General features: G+C 44.1%; 1 protein-coding gene and 1 non-coding gene across 8 annotated transcripts in view; one reads left to right on the top strand and one right to left on the bottom strand.

Annotated features, from left to right (window-relative positions):
• The window catches only part of LOC118400863 (A-kinase anchor protein 13-like), a 163,472-nt gene that overhangs the window by 72,331 nt on the left and 75,786 nt on the right, over positions 1–15,355 (top strand). For all 7 annotated transcript variants that reach the window (XM_052475049.1, XM_052475048.1, XM_052475047.1 and 4 more), the window contains exons 3-4: positions 6,636–6,789; positions 12,440–12,763. In XM_052475049.1, coding sequence (XP_052331009.1) covers positions 6,636–6,789; positions 12,440–12,763 — 478 coding nt within the window. The remainder of the gene's footprint in view (positions 1–6,635; positions 6,790–12,439; positions 12,764–15,355) is intronic.
• LOC118401617 (5.8S ribosomal RNA) lies at positions 516–669 on the bottom strand. Its single transcript, XR_004829309.1, has one exon. It is a non-coding gene; the product is annotated as a 5.8S ribosomal RNA (ribosomal RNA).

The raw sequence follows: 15,355 nt of genomic DNA, 5'->3' as shown, positions 1-15,355 counted from the left end.
GGGTAAGAAGCCCGGGCGTGGAATGCGAGCTGCCCACTGCATGGACGGGAATTCGGCACTGGGCTCTTAGCTTGCCTCTACTGAGAGAATACTGGTTAGTTTATTTTCCTCCGCTTACTAATATGCTTCATTTCAATGGGTTGTCTCGTCTGATCTGAAGTCGTAGTCAAAGTGATGGAGTGTGGCTGGGTGCCCGGGCTCACCTTCTCAGTTCAGGTCAGCGGTCGGAGATCCGTGGCCCAAACCTAACCTTGAGCGCTTCCCCGAGAACTGCATAAGTAGTGTGGGCAGCACAAAGAGACAGAGTCCACCGGAAGCCACGCCCGACCATGCAGAGAACGTGGGTGCCTCCCGCCCAAGGAAGGAAGGGAAGGGTGCACGGGGGAGGGGAGAGAGAACCGAGGCCAACTCCCACCGAGCCGTCCTGGTCTGCACTTAGGGGGACGAAGGCCACAAGGAGGTGGCCTGCGACTCCCCCAGCCACGGAACCCCAGGGTTTCCTATTGATGGCAAATCGACCCTCAGACAGGCATAGCCCCAGGAGGAACCTGGGGCCTCAAGGTGCGTTCAAAGTGTTGATGATCAATGTGTCCTGCAGTTCACATTAGCTCTCACAGCTAGCTGCATTCTTCATCGACGCACCAGCCAAGTGATCCACCCCTAAGGGCTGTACTCTTTAGTTTTTATGCAGAGGCTGGTGGCTAGGCAGTGTTAGGAAGGTTGCCCTCCTTTCCCCTGTCGGTCCTTTACCAGAGCGAGAGGCCACAGTTTACAGAGCAAAAAGGTTTGAGGTTGAAATGACAGCGTGCGGGCAGTCCTGATGAGATGACCGGAAGGGAGACATTAAACCCCTGCCTGAATCAGGCCTTCGTGGTCAAATTGCTGCAAAGAAATCACTACGGACACCAATAAGAAGAGACTTGCTTGGGCCAAGAAACACGAGCAATGGACATTAGACTGGTAGAAATCTGTCCTTTGGTCTGATGAGTCCAAATCTGAGATTTTTGGTTCCAACCGCCGTGTCTTTGTGAGATGCAGAGTAGGTGAACGGATGATCTTCGTATGTTTGGTTCCCACCGTGAAGCATGGAGGAAGAGGTGTGATGGTGGTGTTGCTTTTCTGGTGACACGGTCTGTGATTTCTTTAGAATTCAAGGCACGCTTAACTAGCATGGCTACCACAGCATTCTGCAGCGATACGCCATCCCATCTGGTTTGACCAAGAAGAAGAGTGATGCATCAGATGACCTGGCCTCCACAATCACCTAACCTCAACCCAATTGAGATGGTTTGGGATGTGTTGGACCATAGAGTGAAGGAATAGCAGCCAACAAGTGTTCAGCATATGTGGGAGCTCCTTCAAGACTGTTGGAAAAGCATTCCAAGGGAAGCTGGTTGAGAGAATGCCAAGAGCGTGCAAAGCTGTCAAGGCAAAGGGTGGCTCCTTTGAACAATCTAAAATATATTTTGATTTGTTTAAAACTTTTGTATGAGTAGGTGTGTCCAAACGTTTGACTGGTACTATATGACATTGATTTTATTGTTGTTAAATCGTCTCAGTCTCGTAGTGAGGAGCCTTTAAAATATAACTAGCTTCATAAACATATTTTAGGGAATTCTGAAATGTATTGGAATAAATGACCAAATTATAAACCTAGCTAGCCAGCTATGAGTAACTGTGCGGTAGCTAGCTAGCGTAGCTATGACGATATAAAACGTAATTCAAGGGCTGAGGGTTTAGGGCCGAGGGCTGTCTACTTTGAATTTGGCCTGCAGCCCTGGTCACAGATTAGGAGACACTCCCTTTGCAAAAAGAGTAGTGTGTTGTTCCAGTAGTTAGATATACCACTACAGTGCCTTGCAAAAGTATTCATGCCCCTTGGATTTCTTCCCATTTTATTGTGTTACAAAGTGGGATTAAAATAGGTTTAATAGTAAAAAATATATATACACTGCTCAAAAAAATAAAGGGAACACTTAAACAACACAATGTAACTCCAAGTCAATCACACTTCTGTGAAATCAAACTGTCCACTTAGGAAGCAACACTGATTGACAATAAATTGAATAGACAACAGGTGGAAATTATAGGCAATTAGCAAGACACCCCCAATAAAGGAGTGGTTCTGCAGGTGGTGACCACAGACCACTTCTCAGTTCCTATGCTTCCTGGCTGATGTTTTGGTCACTTTTGAATGCTGGAGGTGCTTTCACTCTAGTGGTAGCATGAGACGGAGTCTAAAACCCACACAAGTGGCTCAGGTAGTGCAGCTCATCCAGGATGGAACATCAATGCGAGCTGTGGCAAGAAGGTTTGCTGTGTCTGTCAGCGTAGTGTCCAGAGCATGGAGGCGCTACCAGGAGACAGGCCAGTACATCAGGAGACGTGGAGGAAGCCGTAGGAGGGCAACAACCCAGCAGCAGGACCGCTACCTCCGCCTTTGTGCAAGGAGGAGCAGGAGGAGCACTGCCAGAGCCCTGCAAAATTACCTCCAGCAGGCCACAAATGTGCAAATGTGCAGAAACAGACTCCAAATGTGCAGAAACAGACTCCATGAGGGTGGTATGAGGGCCCGATGTCCACAGGTGGGGGTTGTGCTTACAGCCCAACACCGTGCAGGACGTTTGGCATTTGCCAGAGAACACCAAGATTGGCAAATTCGCCACTGGCGCCCTGTGCTCTTCACAGATGAAAGCAGGTTCACACTGAGCACATGTGACAGAGTCTGGAGACGCCGTGGAGAACGTTCTGATGCCTGCAACATCCTCCAGCATGACCGGTTTGACGGTGGGTCAGTCATGGTGTGGGGTGACATTTCTTTGGGGGGTCGCACAGCCCTCCATCTGCTCGCCAGAGGTAGCCTGACTGCCATTAGGTACCGAGATGAGATCCTCAGAACCCTTGTGAGACCATATGCTGGTGCGGTTGGCCCTGGGTTCGTCCTAATGCAAGACAATGCTAGACCTCATGTGGCTGGAGTGTGTCAGCAGTTCCTGCAAGAGGAAGGCATTGATGCTATGGACTGGCCCGCCCGTTCCCCAGACCTGAATCCAATTGAGCACATCTGGGACATCATGTCTCGCTCCATCCACCAACGCCACGTTGCACCACAGACTGTCCAGGAGTTGGCGGATGCTTTAGTCCAGGTCTGGGAGGAGATCCCTCAGGAGACCATCCGCCACCTCATCAGGTGCATGCCCAGGCGTTATAGGGAGGTCATACAGGCACGTGGAAGCCACACACACTACTGAGTCTCATTTTGACTTGTTTTAAGGACATTACATCAAAGTTGGATCAGCCTGTAGTGTGGTTTTCCACTTTAATTTTGAGTGTGACTCCAAATCCAGACCTCCATGGGTTGATACATTTGATTTCCATTGATCATTTTTGTGTGATTTTGTTGTCAGCATATTCAACTATGTAATGAAAAATAAGAATATTTCATTCATTCAGATCTAGGATGTGTTATTTTAGTGTTCCCTTTATTTTTTTGAGCAGTGTATAACAATTATATACACTACCGTTCAAAAGTTTGGGGTCACTTAGAAATGTCCATGAAAACATACTTGAAATTAGTTGCAAAATGAATAGGAAATGTAGTCAAGATGTTGACCAGGATATAAATTTAAAATGATTTTTAATTGAAATAATAATTGTGTCCTTCAAACTTTGCTTTCGTCAAAGAATCCTCCATTTGCAGCAATTATAGCCTTGCAGACCTTTGGCATTCTAGTTGTTCATTTGTTGAGGTAATCTGAAGAGATTTCACCCTATGCTTTCTGAAGCACCTCCCACAAATTGGATTGGTTTGATGGGCACTTCTTACGTACCATACGGTCAAGCTGCTCCCACAACAGCTCAATAGTGTTAAAACCTAGTGACTGTACTGGCCACTCCATTATAGACTGAATACCAGTTTACAGCTTCTTTCCTAAATAGTTATTGCATAGTTTGGAGCTGTGCTTTGGGTCATTGTCCTGTTGTAGGAGGAAATTGGCTCCAATTTAGCACCGTCCACAGGATATGGCATGGCGTTGCAAAATGGAGTGATAGCCTTCCTTCTTCAACATCCATTTTACCCTGTACAAATCCCCCACTTATCTACCACTAAAGGACTCCCAGACCATCACATTGCCTCCACCATGCTTGACAGATGGCGTCAAGCACTCCTCCAGCATCTTTTCATTTTTTCTGCGTCTCACAAACGTTCTTCTTTGTGATCCAAACACCTCAAACTTAGATTGTCTGTCCATAACACTTTTTTCCAGTCTTCCTCTGTCCAGTATCTGTGTTCTTTTGTCCATCTTAATCTTTTATTTTTATTGGCCAGTCTGAGATATGGCTTTTTCTTTGCAACTCTGCCTTGAAAGCCAGCATCCCGGAGTCGCCTGTTCACTGTTGACGTTGAGACTGGTGTTTTGCGGGTTTTATTTAATGAAGCTGCCAGTTGAGGACTTGCGAGTCGTCTATTTATCAAACTAGACACTAATGTCCTTGTTCTCTTGCTCAGTTGTGCACGGGGCCTCCAACTCCTCTTTCTATTCTGGTTAGGGACAGTTTGTGCTGTACTGTGAAGGGAGTAGTACACAGAATTGCACGATATCTTCAGTTTCTTGTAATTTTTTTGCATGGAATAGCCTTCATTTCTCAGAACAAGAATAGACTTTCAGAAGGAAGTTCTTTGTTTCTGGCCATTTTGAGCCTGTAATCAAACTCACAAATGCTGATGCTCCAGATACTCAACTGGTCTAAAGAAGGCCAGTTTAATTGCTTCTTTAATCAGGGCAACAGTTTTCAGCTGTGTAACATAATTTTGAAAGGGCTTTCTAATGATCAATTAGCCTTTTTAAAATGATAAACTTGGATTAGCTAACACAATGTGCCATTGGAACACAGGAGTGATGGTTGCTGATAATGGGCCTCTGTACTCCATTGTAGATTTTCCATAAACAATCAGCCGTTTCCAGCTACAGTAGTCATTCACAACATTAACAATGTCTGCACTGTATTTCTGATCAATTTGATGTTATTTTAATGGACAAAATGTTTTGTTTTTCTTTAAAAAAACAAGAACATTTCTAAGTGACCCTAAACTTTTGAATGGTATTGTATATATATTTTCAGATGAATGAAAATGTGAAAACTGAAATATATAGCCCCTTTGTTTAGGAAACCCTAAATTAGTTCAGTCGTAAAATTTGGCTTAACAAATCCCATAATAAGTAATGTACTCACTAAAATAATAGTGGTTGACATGATTTTTGAATGACCTACCCTTCCTTTGTCCCCCATACGTACAACATCTGTTAAGTCCCTCAGTCAATTATTGAATTTCAATCACAGATTCTACTACAAATACCAGGGAACTTTTCGAAAGCCTCGTAAAGAAGGGCAGTGATCAAATCAAATCAGACATAGAATATTCCTTTAAGCATGGTCAAGTTAATAATTATGCTGTGGATTACAGTATGTATTAATCCACCCAGACACAAATATACAGTCGTCCTTCTGAACTGAGCTGCAGGGAAGGAATGAAACTTCTCGGGGATATATATTACCATAAGGCCATTAGTGATTTTAAATCAGTTACGTAGTTTAATGGCAGTGATGGGAGAAAACTGAGGATGAAACTCAACAACTCAATATTACAAACATGTTCTTAATGTTTGGTAGACTCTGTGTATACTGGAGTTGATTACCCAGAAGACAGTGCATGTTCCTGAGTGGCCAAGTTACAGTTTTGACTTAAGTCTGCGTAAAAAAACATGTCAAGACTTGAAAATTACTGTCTAGCTATGATCCCCAACATCTTGACAGATGTTGAAGAATTATGAAAAGAATAATGGGCTAATATTGCACAATCCAGGTGTGTAAAGCTCTTAGTGACTTTCCCAAGAAGACTCACAGCTGTAATCACTGCCAGAGGGGTTTCTAACATGTATTGACTCAGGGAGCTGAATACTTATGTAACGCCTACATTTAGTTATTGAATTGCTATCGATCTTTTAAAAATGTTTTAAAGTCTTTAACTTTCACATTAAATAGTATTTTATGTAGATTGTTGACAAATAATACAATTAAATCCATTTTATTCCCCCTTTGTAACACAATAAAATGTGAAGAGATCCAAGGAGTGTGAATACTTTTGCAAGGCACTGTGCATGGCAAAAGAGTAATTGACTACTGGAAACACTACCTAGATTTGAATTTAATTCAACTACCACCAAGCTACTGCAAAATGTAATTCAATTACTAGTTGAACTACATGTAGTTCACTACTCCCCAACACTGGTACACACACATTTTCTTACGCAATACACTGTAATTAAATAAGGCAGGGTAATTATTGTTTTAGCAGGGTTTGTTTTTCTGTATACAGTAGAGTGTTCCAACCTACATTACAGGTTGATAGTGATATAACAAAACCCAGCCTCTTCCTACTATAATAGACAGGTGTTGATACCTACCTGCCCACCATGATCTTAATGTTCTCTGTTTCTGTTTGGGTTTCTCCTCTGGTTTATTTGCCATGCTGTTGCAATCTCTGACAATGTACGCTATTAGTTAAAACTATGTAAATCAAACTTTGTAGATCAAATGTATAACTGTATTTCTATTTGTCTGTCTTGTTCCAGGGTGAGTGTCTTCTGACGGTGCAGCTGGGTGATGGAGAGCGTTTGGAGGATGAGGAGGATGTAGAGTTCTACCTGCTTTTTGCTGGCACCACCCAGAGGCACCTGACCAGTACCTTGAGGATAAGCCATGTCACCCTACAGGCTGTGTGCCCAGGTAAATTCCACCATGCACCACACACACAACTGGTTGCTAGGTCTGATGCTGGACAGTCGTACTGGTGGTGGCAGATCCGTTTGGATGAACCAAATCTTTTATGATTACACACACACACACATAATGTGGTTCTATCCTCGTGGGGATCTACAATTCTATTCCATTCAATTCTATTTTCCCTGACCCTAAAGCACAGGAGGTTGGTGGCACCTTAAGGACAGGCACTTGGTAATGGCTAGAGTGGAATAGGTGGAAATGTATCAACAACAAACACATGGCTACCATTTGCCCCTTTTTAGCCATTATTATGAGCCGACCTCACCTCAGCAGCCTCCGTTGCCCTAAACCTAACCCTAATTGTAACACTAAACCTAACCCTAATTGTAACACTAAACCTAACCCTAATTGTAGCCCTAAACCTAACCCTAATTGTAACACTAAACCTAACACTAATTGTAACACTAAACCTAACCCTAATTGTAACACTAAACCTAACCCTAATTGTAACACTAAACCTCACCCCTAAGCTTAAAATAGCCTTTGTCCACATGTGGATGTGGGAAATGTCCCCACAAGGGAGATTACTTTCCTTGTTTTACTATCCTTGTTTTACTATACACACACACACACACACACACACACACACACACACACACACACACACACACACACACACACACACACACACACACACACACACACACACACACACACACACAGCATATGTTTTACTATCCTTGTGGGGACCTAAAATTGATTACCATTCAAAATCCTATTTTCTCTTATCCTAACCCTAATTCTAACCCTAAACGTAATTCCTAGGCCTAAAATAGCCTTTGTCCCCCAGGGATAATTGTCCTTCTTTTACTATCTTTGTGGGGACTTTGGAGGATTTCCGGTGCCCACGAGGATAGTAATACACACACACCCGCTCTTCATGGGCACAGAGAGACATTTCCAGCTAATGATTTGTGCTTTATGGTTCCACTGAAATGGGACGAGCCTCTTGGCAGCTGCCACAGGAAAGTAGCATTTGTAAATGACTGCTTTTCTCCTAGATGTATGCCATCTTGCTTTTTTCACAGTCATGGAAATACATTGTTATAATGTGAGAACATTGCTCAATAATTACAGTCATATGAAAAAGTTTGGGCACCCCTGACAATTTCCATGATTTCCATTTATAAATGGGTGTTTGGATCAGCAATTTCATTTTGATCTATCAAATAACTGATGGACACTGTAATATTTCAGTAGTGAAATTAGGTTTATTGGATTAACAGAAAATGTGCAATATGCTTCAAAACAAAATTAGACTGGTGCATAAATTTGGGCCCCCAATAGAAAAATCACATCAATATTTAGTAGAGCCTCCTTTTGCTAAAATAACAGCCTCTAGACGCTTCCCATAGCCTCTAATGAGTGTCTGGATTCTGGATTCTGGATGAAGGTATTTTGGACCATTCCTCCTTACAAAACATCTCCAGTTCAGTTAGGTTTGATGGTTGCCGAGCATGGACAGCCTGCTTCAAATCATCCCACAGATTCTCAATGATATTCAGGTCTGGGGACTGGGATGGCCATTCCAGAACATTGCGTAAATGCCCGGGTAAATTTTGAGCAGTGTTTTGGGTCATTGTCTTGTTGAAATATCCAGCCCCGGCGTAACTTCAACTTTGTGACTGATTCTTCAACATTATTCCCAAGAATCTGCTGATATTGAGTGGAATCCATGCGACCCTCAACTTGAACAAGATTCCCAGTACCGGCACTGGCCACACAGCCCCACAGCATGATGGAACCCCCACCAAATTTTACTGTGGGTAGCAAGTGTTTTTCTTGGAACGCTGTGTTCTTTTGCCGCCATGTTAAAACCAAATAACTCAATCTTTGTTTCATCAGTCCACAGCACCTTATTCCAAAATGAAGCTGGCTTGTCCAAATGTGCGTTTGCATACCTCAAGCGACTCTGTTTGTAGCGTGTGTGCATCACTCTCCCATACAGCTTCTCCTTGTGCAAAGTGCGCTGAATTGTTGAACGATACACATTGACACCATCTGCAGCAAGATGATGTTGTAGGTCTTTGGAGGTGGTCTGTGGGCTGTTTATGACCATTCTCACCATCCTTTGCCTCTCTGATATTTTACTTGGCCTGTCACTTCTGGCCTTAACAAGAACTGTGCCTGTGGTCTTCCATTTCCTCACTATGTTCCTCACAGTGGACACTGACAGCTTAAATCTCTGCTATAGCTTTTTGTTGCCTTCCTCTAAACCATAATGTTGAATAATATTTGTTTTCAGGTCATTTGAGAGTTGTTTTGAGGCCCCCATGTTGCCACTCTTCAGATGAGAGTCAAAGAGAACAACAACTTGCAATTGGCCTTAAATACATTTTCTCATGATTGGATGCACTTGTCATATTCAATCAATCCCTATACCAGTCTGCTGTTCCCACATGCTTCAAGAGGGCGACCATTGTTCCTGTTCCCAAGAAAGCTAAGGTAACTGAGCTAAACGACTACCGCCCCGTAGCACTCACTTCCGTCATCATGAAGTGGTTTGAGAGACTAGTCAAGGACCATATCACCTCCACCCTACCTGACACCCTAGACCCACTCCAATTTGCTTACCTCCCAAATAGGTCCACAGACGATGCAATCTCAACCACACTGCACACTGCCCTAACCCACCTGGACAAGAGGAATACCTATGTGAGAATGCTGTTCATCGACTACAGCTCGGCATTCAACACCATAGTACCCTCCAAGCTTGTCATCAAGCTCTAGACCCTGGGTCTCGACCCCGCCCTGTGCAACTGGGTACTGGACTTCCTGACGGGCCGCCCCCAGGTGGTGAGGGTAGGCAACAACATCTCCTCCCCGCTGATCCTCAACACGGGTGCGTGGCCACAAGGGTGCGTTCTGAGCCCTCTCCTGTACTCCCTGTTCACCCACGACTGCGTGGCCACGCACGCCTCCAACTCAATCATCAAGTTTGCGGACGACACAACAGTGGTAGGCTTGATTACCAACAACGACGAGATGGCCTACAGGGAGGAGGTGAGGGCCCTCGGAGTGTGGTGTCAGGAAAATAACCTCACACTCAACGTCAACAAAACTATGGAGATGATTGTGGACTTCAGGAAACAGCAGAGGGAACACCCCTATCCACATCGATGGAACAGTAGTGGAGAGGGTAGCAAGTTTTAAGTTCCTCGGCATACACATCACAGACAAACTGAATTGGTCCACTCACACTGACAGCGTCGTGAAGAAGGCGCAGCAGCGCCTCTTCAACCTCAGGAGGCTGAAGAAATTCGGCTTGTCACCAAAAGCACTCACAAACTTCTACAGATGCACAATCGAGAGCATCCTGGCGGGCTGTATCACCGCCTGGTACGGCAACTGCTCCGCCCTCAACCGTAAGGCTCTCCAGAGGGTAGTGAGGTCTGCACAACGCATCACCGGGGCAAACTACCTGCCCTCCAGGACACCTACACCACCCGATGTTACAGGAAGGCCATAAAGATCATCAAGGACATCAACCACCCGAACCACTGCCTGTTCACCCCGCTATCATCCAGAAGGCGAGGTCAGTACAGGTGCATCAAAGCTGGGACCGAGAGACTGAAAAACAGCTTCTATCTCAAGGCCTTCAGACTGTTAAACAGCCACCACTAACATTGAGTGGCTGCTGCCAACACACTGTCATTGACACTGACCCAACTCCAGCCACTTTAATAATGGGAATTGATGGGAAATTATGTAAATATATCACTAGCCACTTTAAACAATGCTACCTTATATAATGTTACTTACCCTACATTATTCATCTCATATGCATACGTATATACTGTACTCTACATCATCGACTGCATCCTTATGTAATACATGTATCACTAGCCACTTTAACTATGCCACTTTGTTTACTTTGTCTACATACTCATCTCATATGTATATACTGTACTCGATACCATCTACTGTATGCTGCTCTGTACCATCACTCATTCATATATCCTTATGTACATATTCTTTATCCCCTTACACACTGTATATAAGACAGTAGTTTTGGAATTGTTAGTTAGATTACTTGTTGGTTATCACTGCATTGTCGGAACTAGAAGCACAAGCATTTCGCTACACTCGCATTAACATCTGCTAACCATGTGTATGTGACAAATCCAATTTGATTTGATTTGATTTGAAGTCCAAGGCTTAATGAGCTCACCAAACCAATTGTGTGTTCCAAGTAATCAGTGCTAAGTAGTTACAGGTATTCAAATCAACAGAATGACAAGGCTGCCCACAATTTTGCATAGCCTATTTTTCACATCTGATTTAATTCTGATTTCATACAACTTAATATTGCTACACTAAAAATATTTGTCTGGACAATACCCCAGTACTCAGCTTTTATTAGAAAATGAATGGCATGCCACTGTGATCATTTTCTGTGATGATAGAGTCAATTATTATGCAGCCTCAGAGGGGTGCCCAAACTTTTTCATATGACTGTATATCTATCTGTCTGGTTGTTGGCAATAAACCATGTTTACATCAAAGGGCTGTTTATGTCTAGGCAGCCTTACCAGAAGAAGACTTGGTGATAAAACAAAATATTTAGGTGTTTTTGTCTTTCACCCTGAGCAGAATGCAGGGTCCATGTAAAACATGGCTGAAGTGGCATATTGATGATGGTATGATGGCTGCCCTAGCTTTGATTTATCAGTGTGTGTGTGTGTGTGTGTGTGTGTGTGTGTGTGTGTGTGTGTGTGTGTCTGTGTGTCTGTGTGTGTGTGTGTGTGTGTGTGTGTGTGTGTGTGTGTGTGTGTGTGTGTGTGTGTGTGTGTGTGTGTGTGTGTGTGTGTGTGTGTGTGGACATCAGCAGAGCCATGAATAGGAGTATTTGGGTCTTCTGTCCTATCACTCCTGTTTCATTATATGAGCTCTCCTTAACGAAGTCCTTTTGCTGTGGAGTCCATGCATTCTTAGAGGGAGGGAGGAACATGGTAAAGAACAGCTCTGTATATCACGTCACTAGGCCATGTTTTAAACACTTCTTGTTGTTGCTAATAGGTTTTGATGGTAATTTCCCCTCTTTGTGACACCTATAATGAATATTCCTCTGATTGTGAGAATAGCATATTTACCTTTTGGTTCACAGGCCTCTTCAATGTTACATCTCTATCCGTGGTCTGTTTTAAAATGGTCTGTTTAATGGTCCACTGCGATGGAGGCTAGATTCATGTTTGTCTGCTTTGAAACCTGTTGACCCCATGCAGCCAAGTTATTTGGGCAAGCAACGTGGCAGTTACTCTGTCACTCCCACCCATATTAGCTGACTAGAGACATACATGCTAAAGGCTTCCTTTTCATTTCTCTGTGGTTTTTAGAACTATTCACTGACAAATAGTGTTTAATGTTTGGACTTTGTGCATCTTAGCAACCAGAGAAGCCACAGAACTCAAGCCAGCATTTGCAGCAGGACAGTGGAGCTTGAACATGGTTTTCTCTGTTCTTCTCTCTGGAGTCTGAGCTGTAGGTCTACGACACACTGTAAACTCACACTGTAAACTCACACTGTAAAGTATATTTGGCATGTTTGAAGCACGTGTGCAGGTTATATTAACCCTCCATCCTCTCTCCCCAGCCCATGACTGCTGTGAGTCGGTGCAGGTCACGCTGTGCTCTGCGCGGTCTGATGGCTCGGTGGACCCTGTGGCCGAGGAGCGCTTCCAATTCGTCCAGGACCTGGCCTTCGACATGGCCCAGTTCCTGGTGAGCGCTGCAGGGCGGGCCAATGGTCTGGAGGGGGCTCTGCTGCTGGATGAGTGCCAGATCCCCCTGCAGGAATGTGAGAGACTAGACGAGAGCCTCTCCCTGGCACTCAGACACCTGGCCCTGCCCCAGGGGTGGAGCGTCCTGGGCTCCAACGTAGGCACACCACCAGGCCCCAACCTGGACAACAGCATTGGTGAGTAGGGATGGGGTCTCTGCTTTATGTGTCTCTGTGCGTCTACCTCTGTATGTTTCTCACAGTTTAGTGTTGCAGCACGGTCTGTCTGTACATTATTATGCCTTATACCCTCTTAATGTGCCTGTAGATTTCCTACAGTATGTGTTGCTGTGTTCTGTTCACACCTCAGTGAGGTAATTAGGGAACATTTGTTGTTTCCACCGAGAGATGATTTGGCCTGGGTCCCATTCCGCTGTGTGAGTAGTGGAGCATGCCCACCAGGTGGTTCACTAATGATACTCCAGCTCCGCCTGTGCATTAATGTTCGCAACAGCCACCTACGGCTTTAGGATAAAGATCCACTCCAGCTAACGGCCAATCAGAGGTCACTTTATTCATTTTGTGTTTTTTTTGGAGGGGCTCTGACATGTGTAACTACTTTCAGTCAAACTGCAGCGATTCTGTTAATTGGCACACAGAGGGTCCTGACAGAGGAGAGAGTCTGACTAGAGAAGTCTACCCTAGAAAGGAGAGGAAGGGCTTTAGCTGAGAGAGCAGTGTCCCCTGGGATAGCACCAGTTCTCCACTCCTGATGTTCATGTGTACACCCACTTTATTTCCTCTGTGTTTCTGTTTTCTGCTCCTATTGGGTCATCATCATAAATCAGGAATGCAATGTCAGATATGCTAAAAACAAACATTCCCACCCAATTAATAAGTAGGCAGTAACACACAGTGTTTATATGGTCTATTAACCAGAGCTTGGGACATATTCTGGAGCACAAAAGGGGACATTTGGGATAAATGTTGGCTCTGATTAGAGCTGACTTGTACTTGTTTCATTTGGAGCCAGTAAGCCTCTTCTTGTCAGTAGAGTGTTAGTGTGCTATCACCTCTCTCTCTGCTCCTCTCCTCTCCTCTCCTCTCCTCTCCTCTCCTCTCCTCTCCTCTCCTCTCCTCTCCTCTCCTCTCTTTGTTCCCTTCTCCTCTCTTCTCTCTCTGCTCCTCTCTCCTCTGCTCCCCTCCCCTCTCACTGCTCCTCTCTCCTCTCCTCTGCTCCCCTCCCCTCTTCTCTCGCTGCTCCTCTCCTCTCTCTGCTCCTCTCTTCTCTCTCTCTGCTTCCCTCTTTCTCTGCTCCCCTCTCTCTCCTCGCGTTTCTCTGCTCCCCTCTCTCTCTGCTCCTCTCTCCTCTCCTCCCCTCTCTCTCTGCTCCTCTCCTCTCCTCCCTTCTCTCTCTGCTCCTGTCTCTCTGCACCAGTAATAAGAGATTGTGGTAAAGGAGGAAAAACCTGGTATTTTAAGATGAAATAATTGTGCACGAACAGTCATGAAAAAACTAGAGGCAGATGAGACAGACAGGCAGCCCTTTCAGCCACTTGAATGTATGACCCTATAGCAATATACTGTAATAGTATAGGATCCATAGGTCATCATGAAAACTATTGGCTCCTGCTGGGTAATTTGGAACACCGTACTGGAGAAGACAGATTAAACAAGACATTTCTGTTTTATAACATTGTCAGTGCTTAGCAATTATAATCCATCATACACATATCTTTAGTTAAGAATGTAAACTCCAGGCTTATTTGATATTTACAACAATACTACAGAAAGCCATTTTAAGGACCTTTCAGTCCTTTGTGCTTCTCATCCCCTGAGACTTTTGTTGACATAGGCACATATGAGCTGTGTCCCAATTGACGAGGATGCTGCCTCCCAATCCCAAGGTACCTTAAAGTGCTGCCTTCTAAGGCGCCTTCATTCAGGTTGTGACTACAGGGAGTAAAGCTATGACTGGAAGTGACTTTTGTAGCAGGTTAGGAGAGCATTTTATCTACAGTGCCTTGCGAAAGTATTCGGCCCCCTTGAACTTTGCGACCTTTTGCCACATTTCAGGCTTCAAACATAAAGATATAAAACTGTATTTTTTTGTGAAGAATCAACAACAAGTGGGACACAATCATGAAGTGGAACAACATTTATTGGATATTTCAAACTTTTTTAACAAATCAAAAACTGAAAAATTGGGCATCCATGTCATTTAATAATATGCACGGGTGTGATGGTTTGATAGTATGAATTAATCACAATGCGAGCCTACTTATTAGAAAAAAACAATAGAAGCTCAAATGCAATATTAGCTTCACACTGAAACACCACTATTATGGTTATTAATAATTCCTAAACACTCAGTAAAATAGCTTATTTAGCTATGTAAACAAAAAAATCATAGCCTCTATCATGCATGCAAGCTTACCTGTCATGTCCACAATGATGGAGCAGCACACCAAGCAATATGTGAGAGGAGGACCCTATAACGTAGGATAATTATTCTGGTCGGTGTCAACTTAATTCATTAACAGGTACTGAGGAGATCGACTCTGTTACTTGTTTACTTGTTATTCATGTCAGATATTTCAATTTTGGGATAGTTGTTCACTGAATTGCTAGCTCACCCTGCTACAGTGACTACGAGGTAAACAAATGTCTCGCGCTCAGTGGAATGGGAATGCCATATCACGTGATGCTGCCTTGGGCCTTGTCCCAAATGGAAAGTGCTGCCTACTAAGATATGTTCATTTGGAAGCAGGTAGGCAGCTGCCCTTTGGA

The sequence above is a fragment of the Oncorhynchus keta genome, chromosome 22 (genome assembly GCF_023373465.1).
Source record: "Oncorhynchus keta strain PuntledgeMale-10-30-2019 chromosome 22, Oket_V2, whole genome shotgun sequence".
In the NCBI taxonomy this organism is placed as follows: domain Eukaryota; kingdom Metazoa; phylum Chordata; class Actinopteri; order Salmoniformes; family Salmonidae; genus Oncorhynchus; species Oncorhynchus keta.
This window is presented reverse-complemented; position numbering and strand designations above follow the sequence as displayed.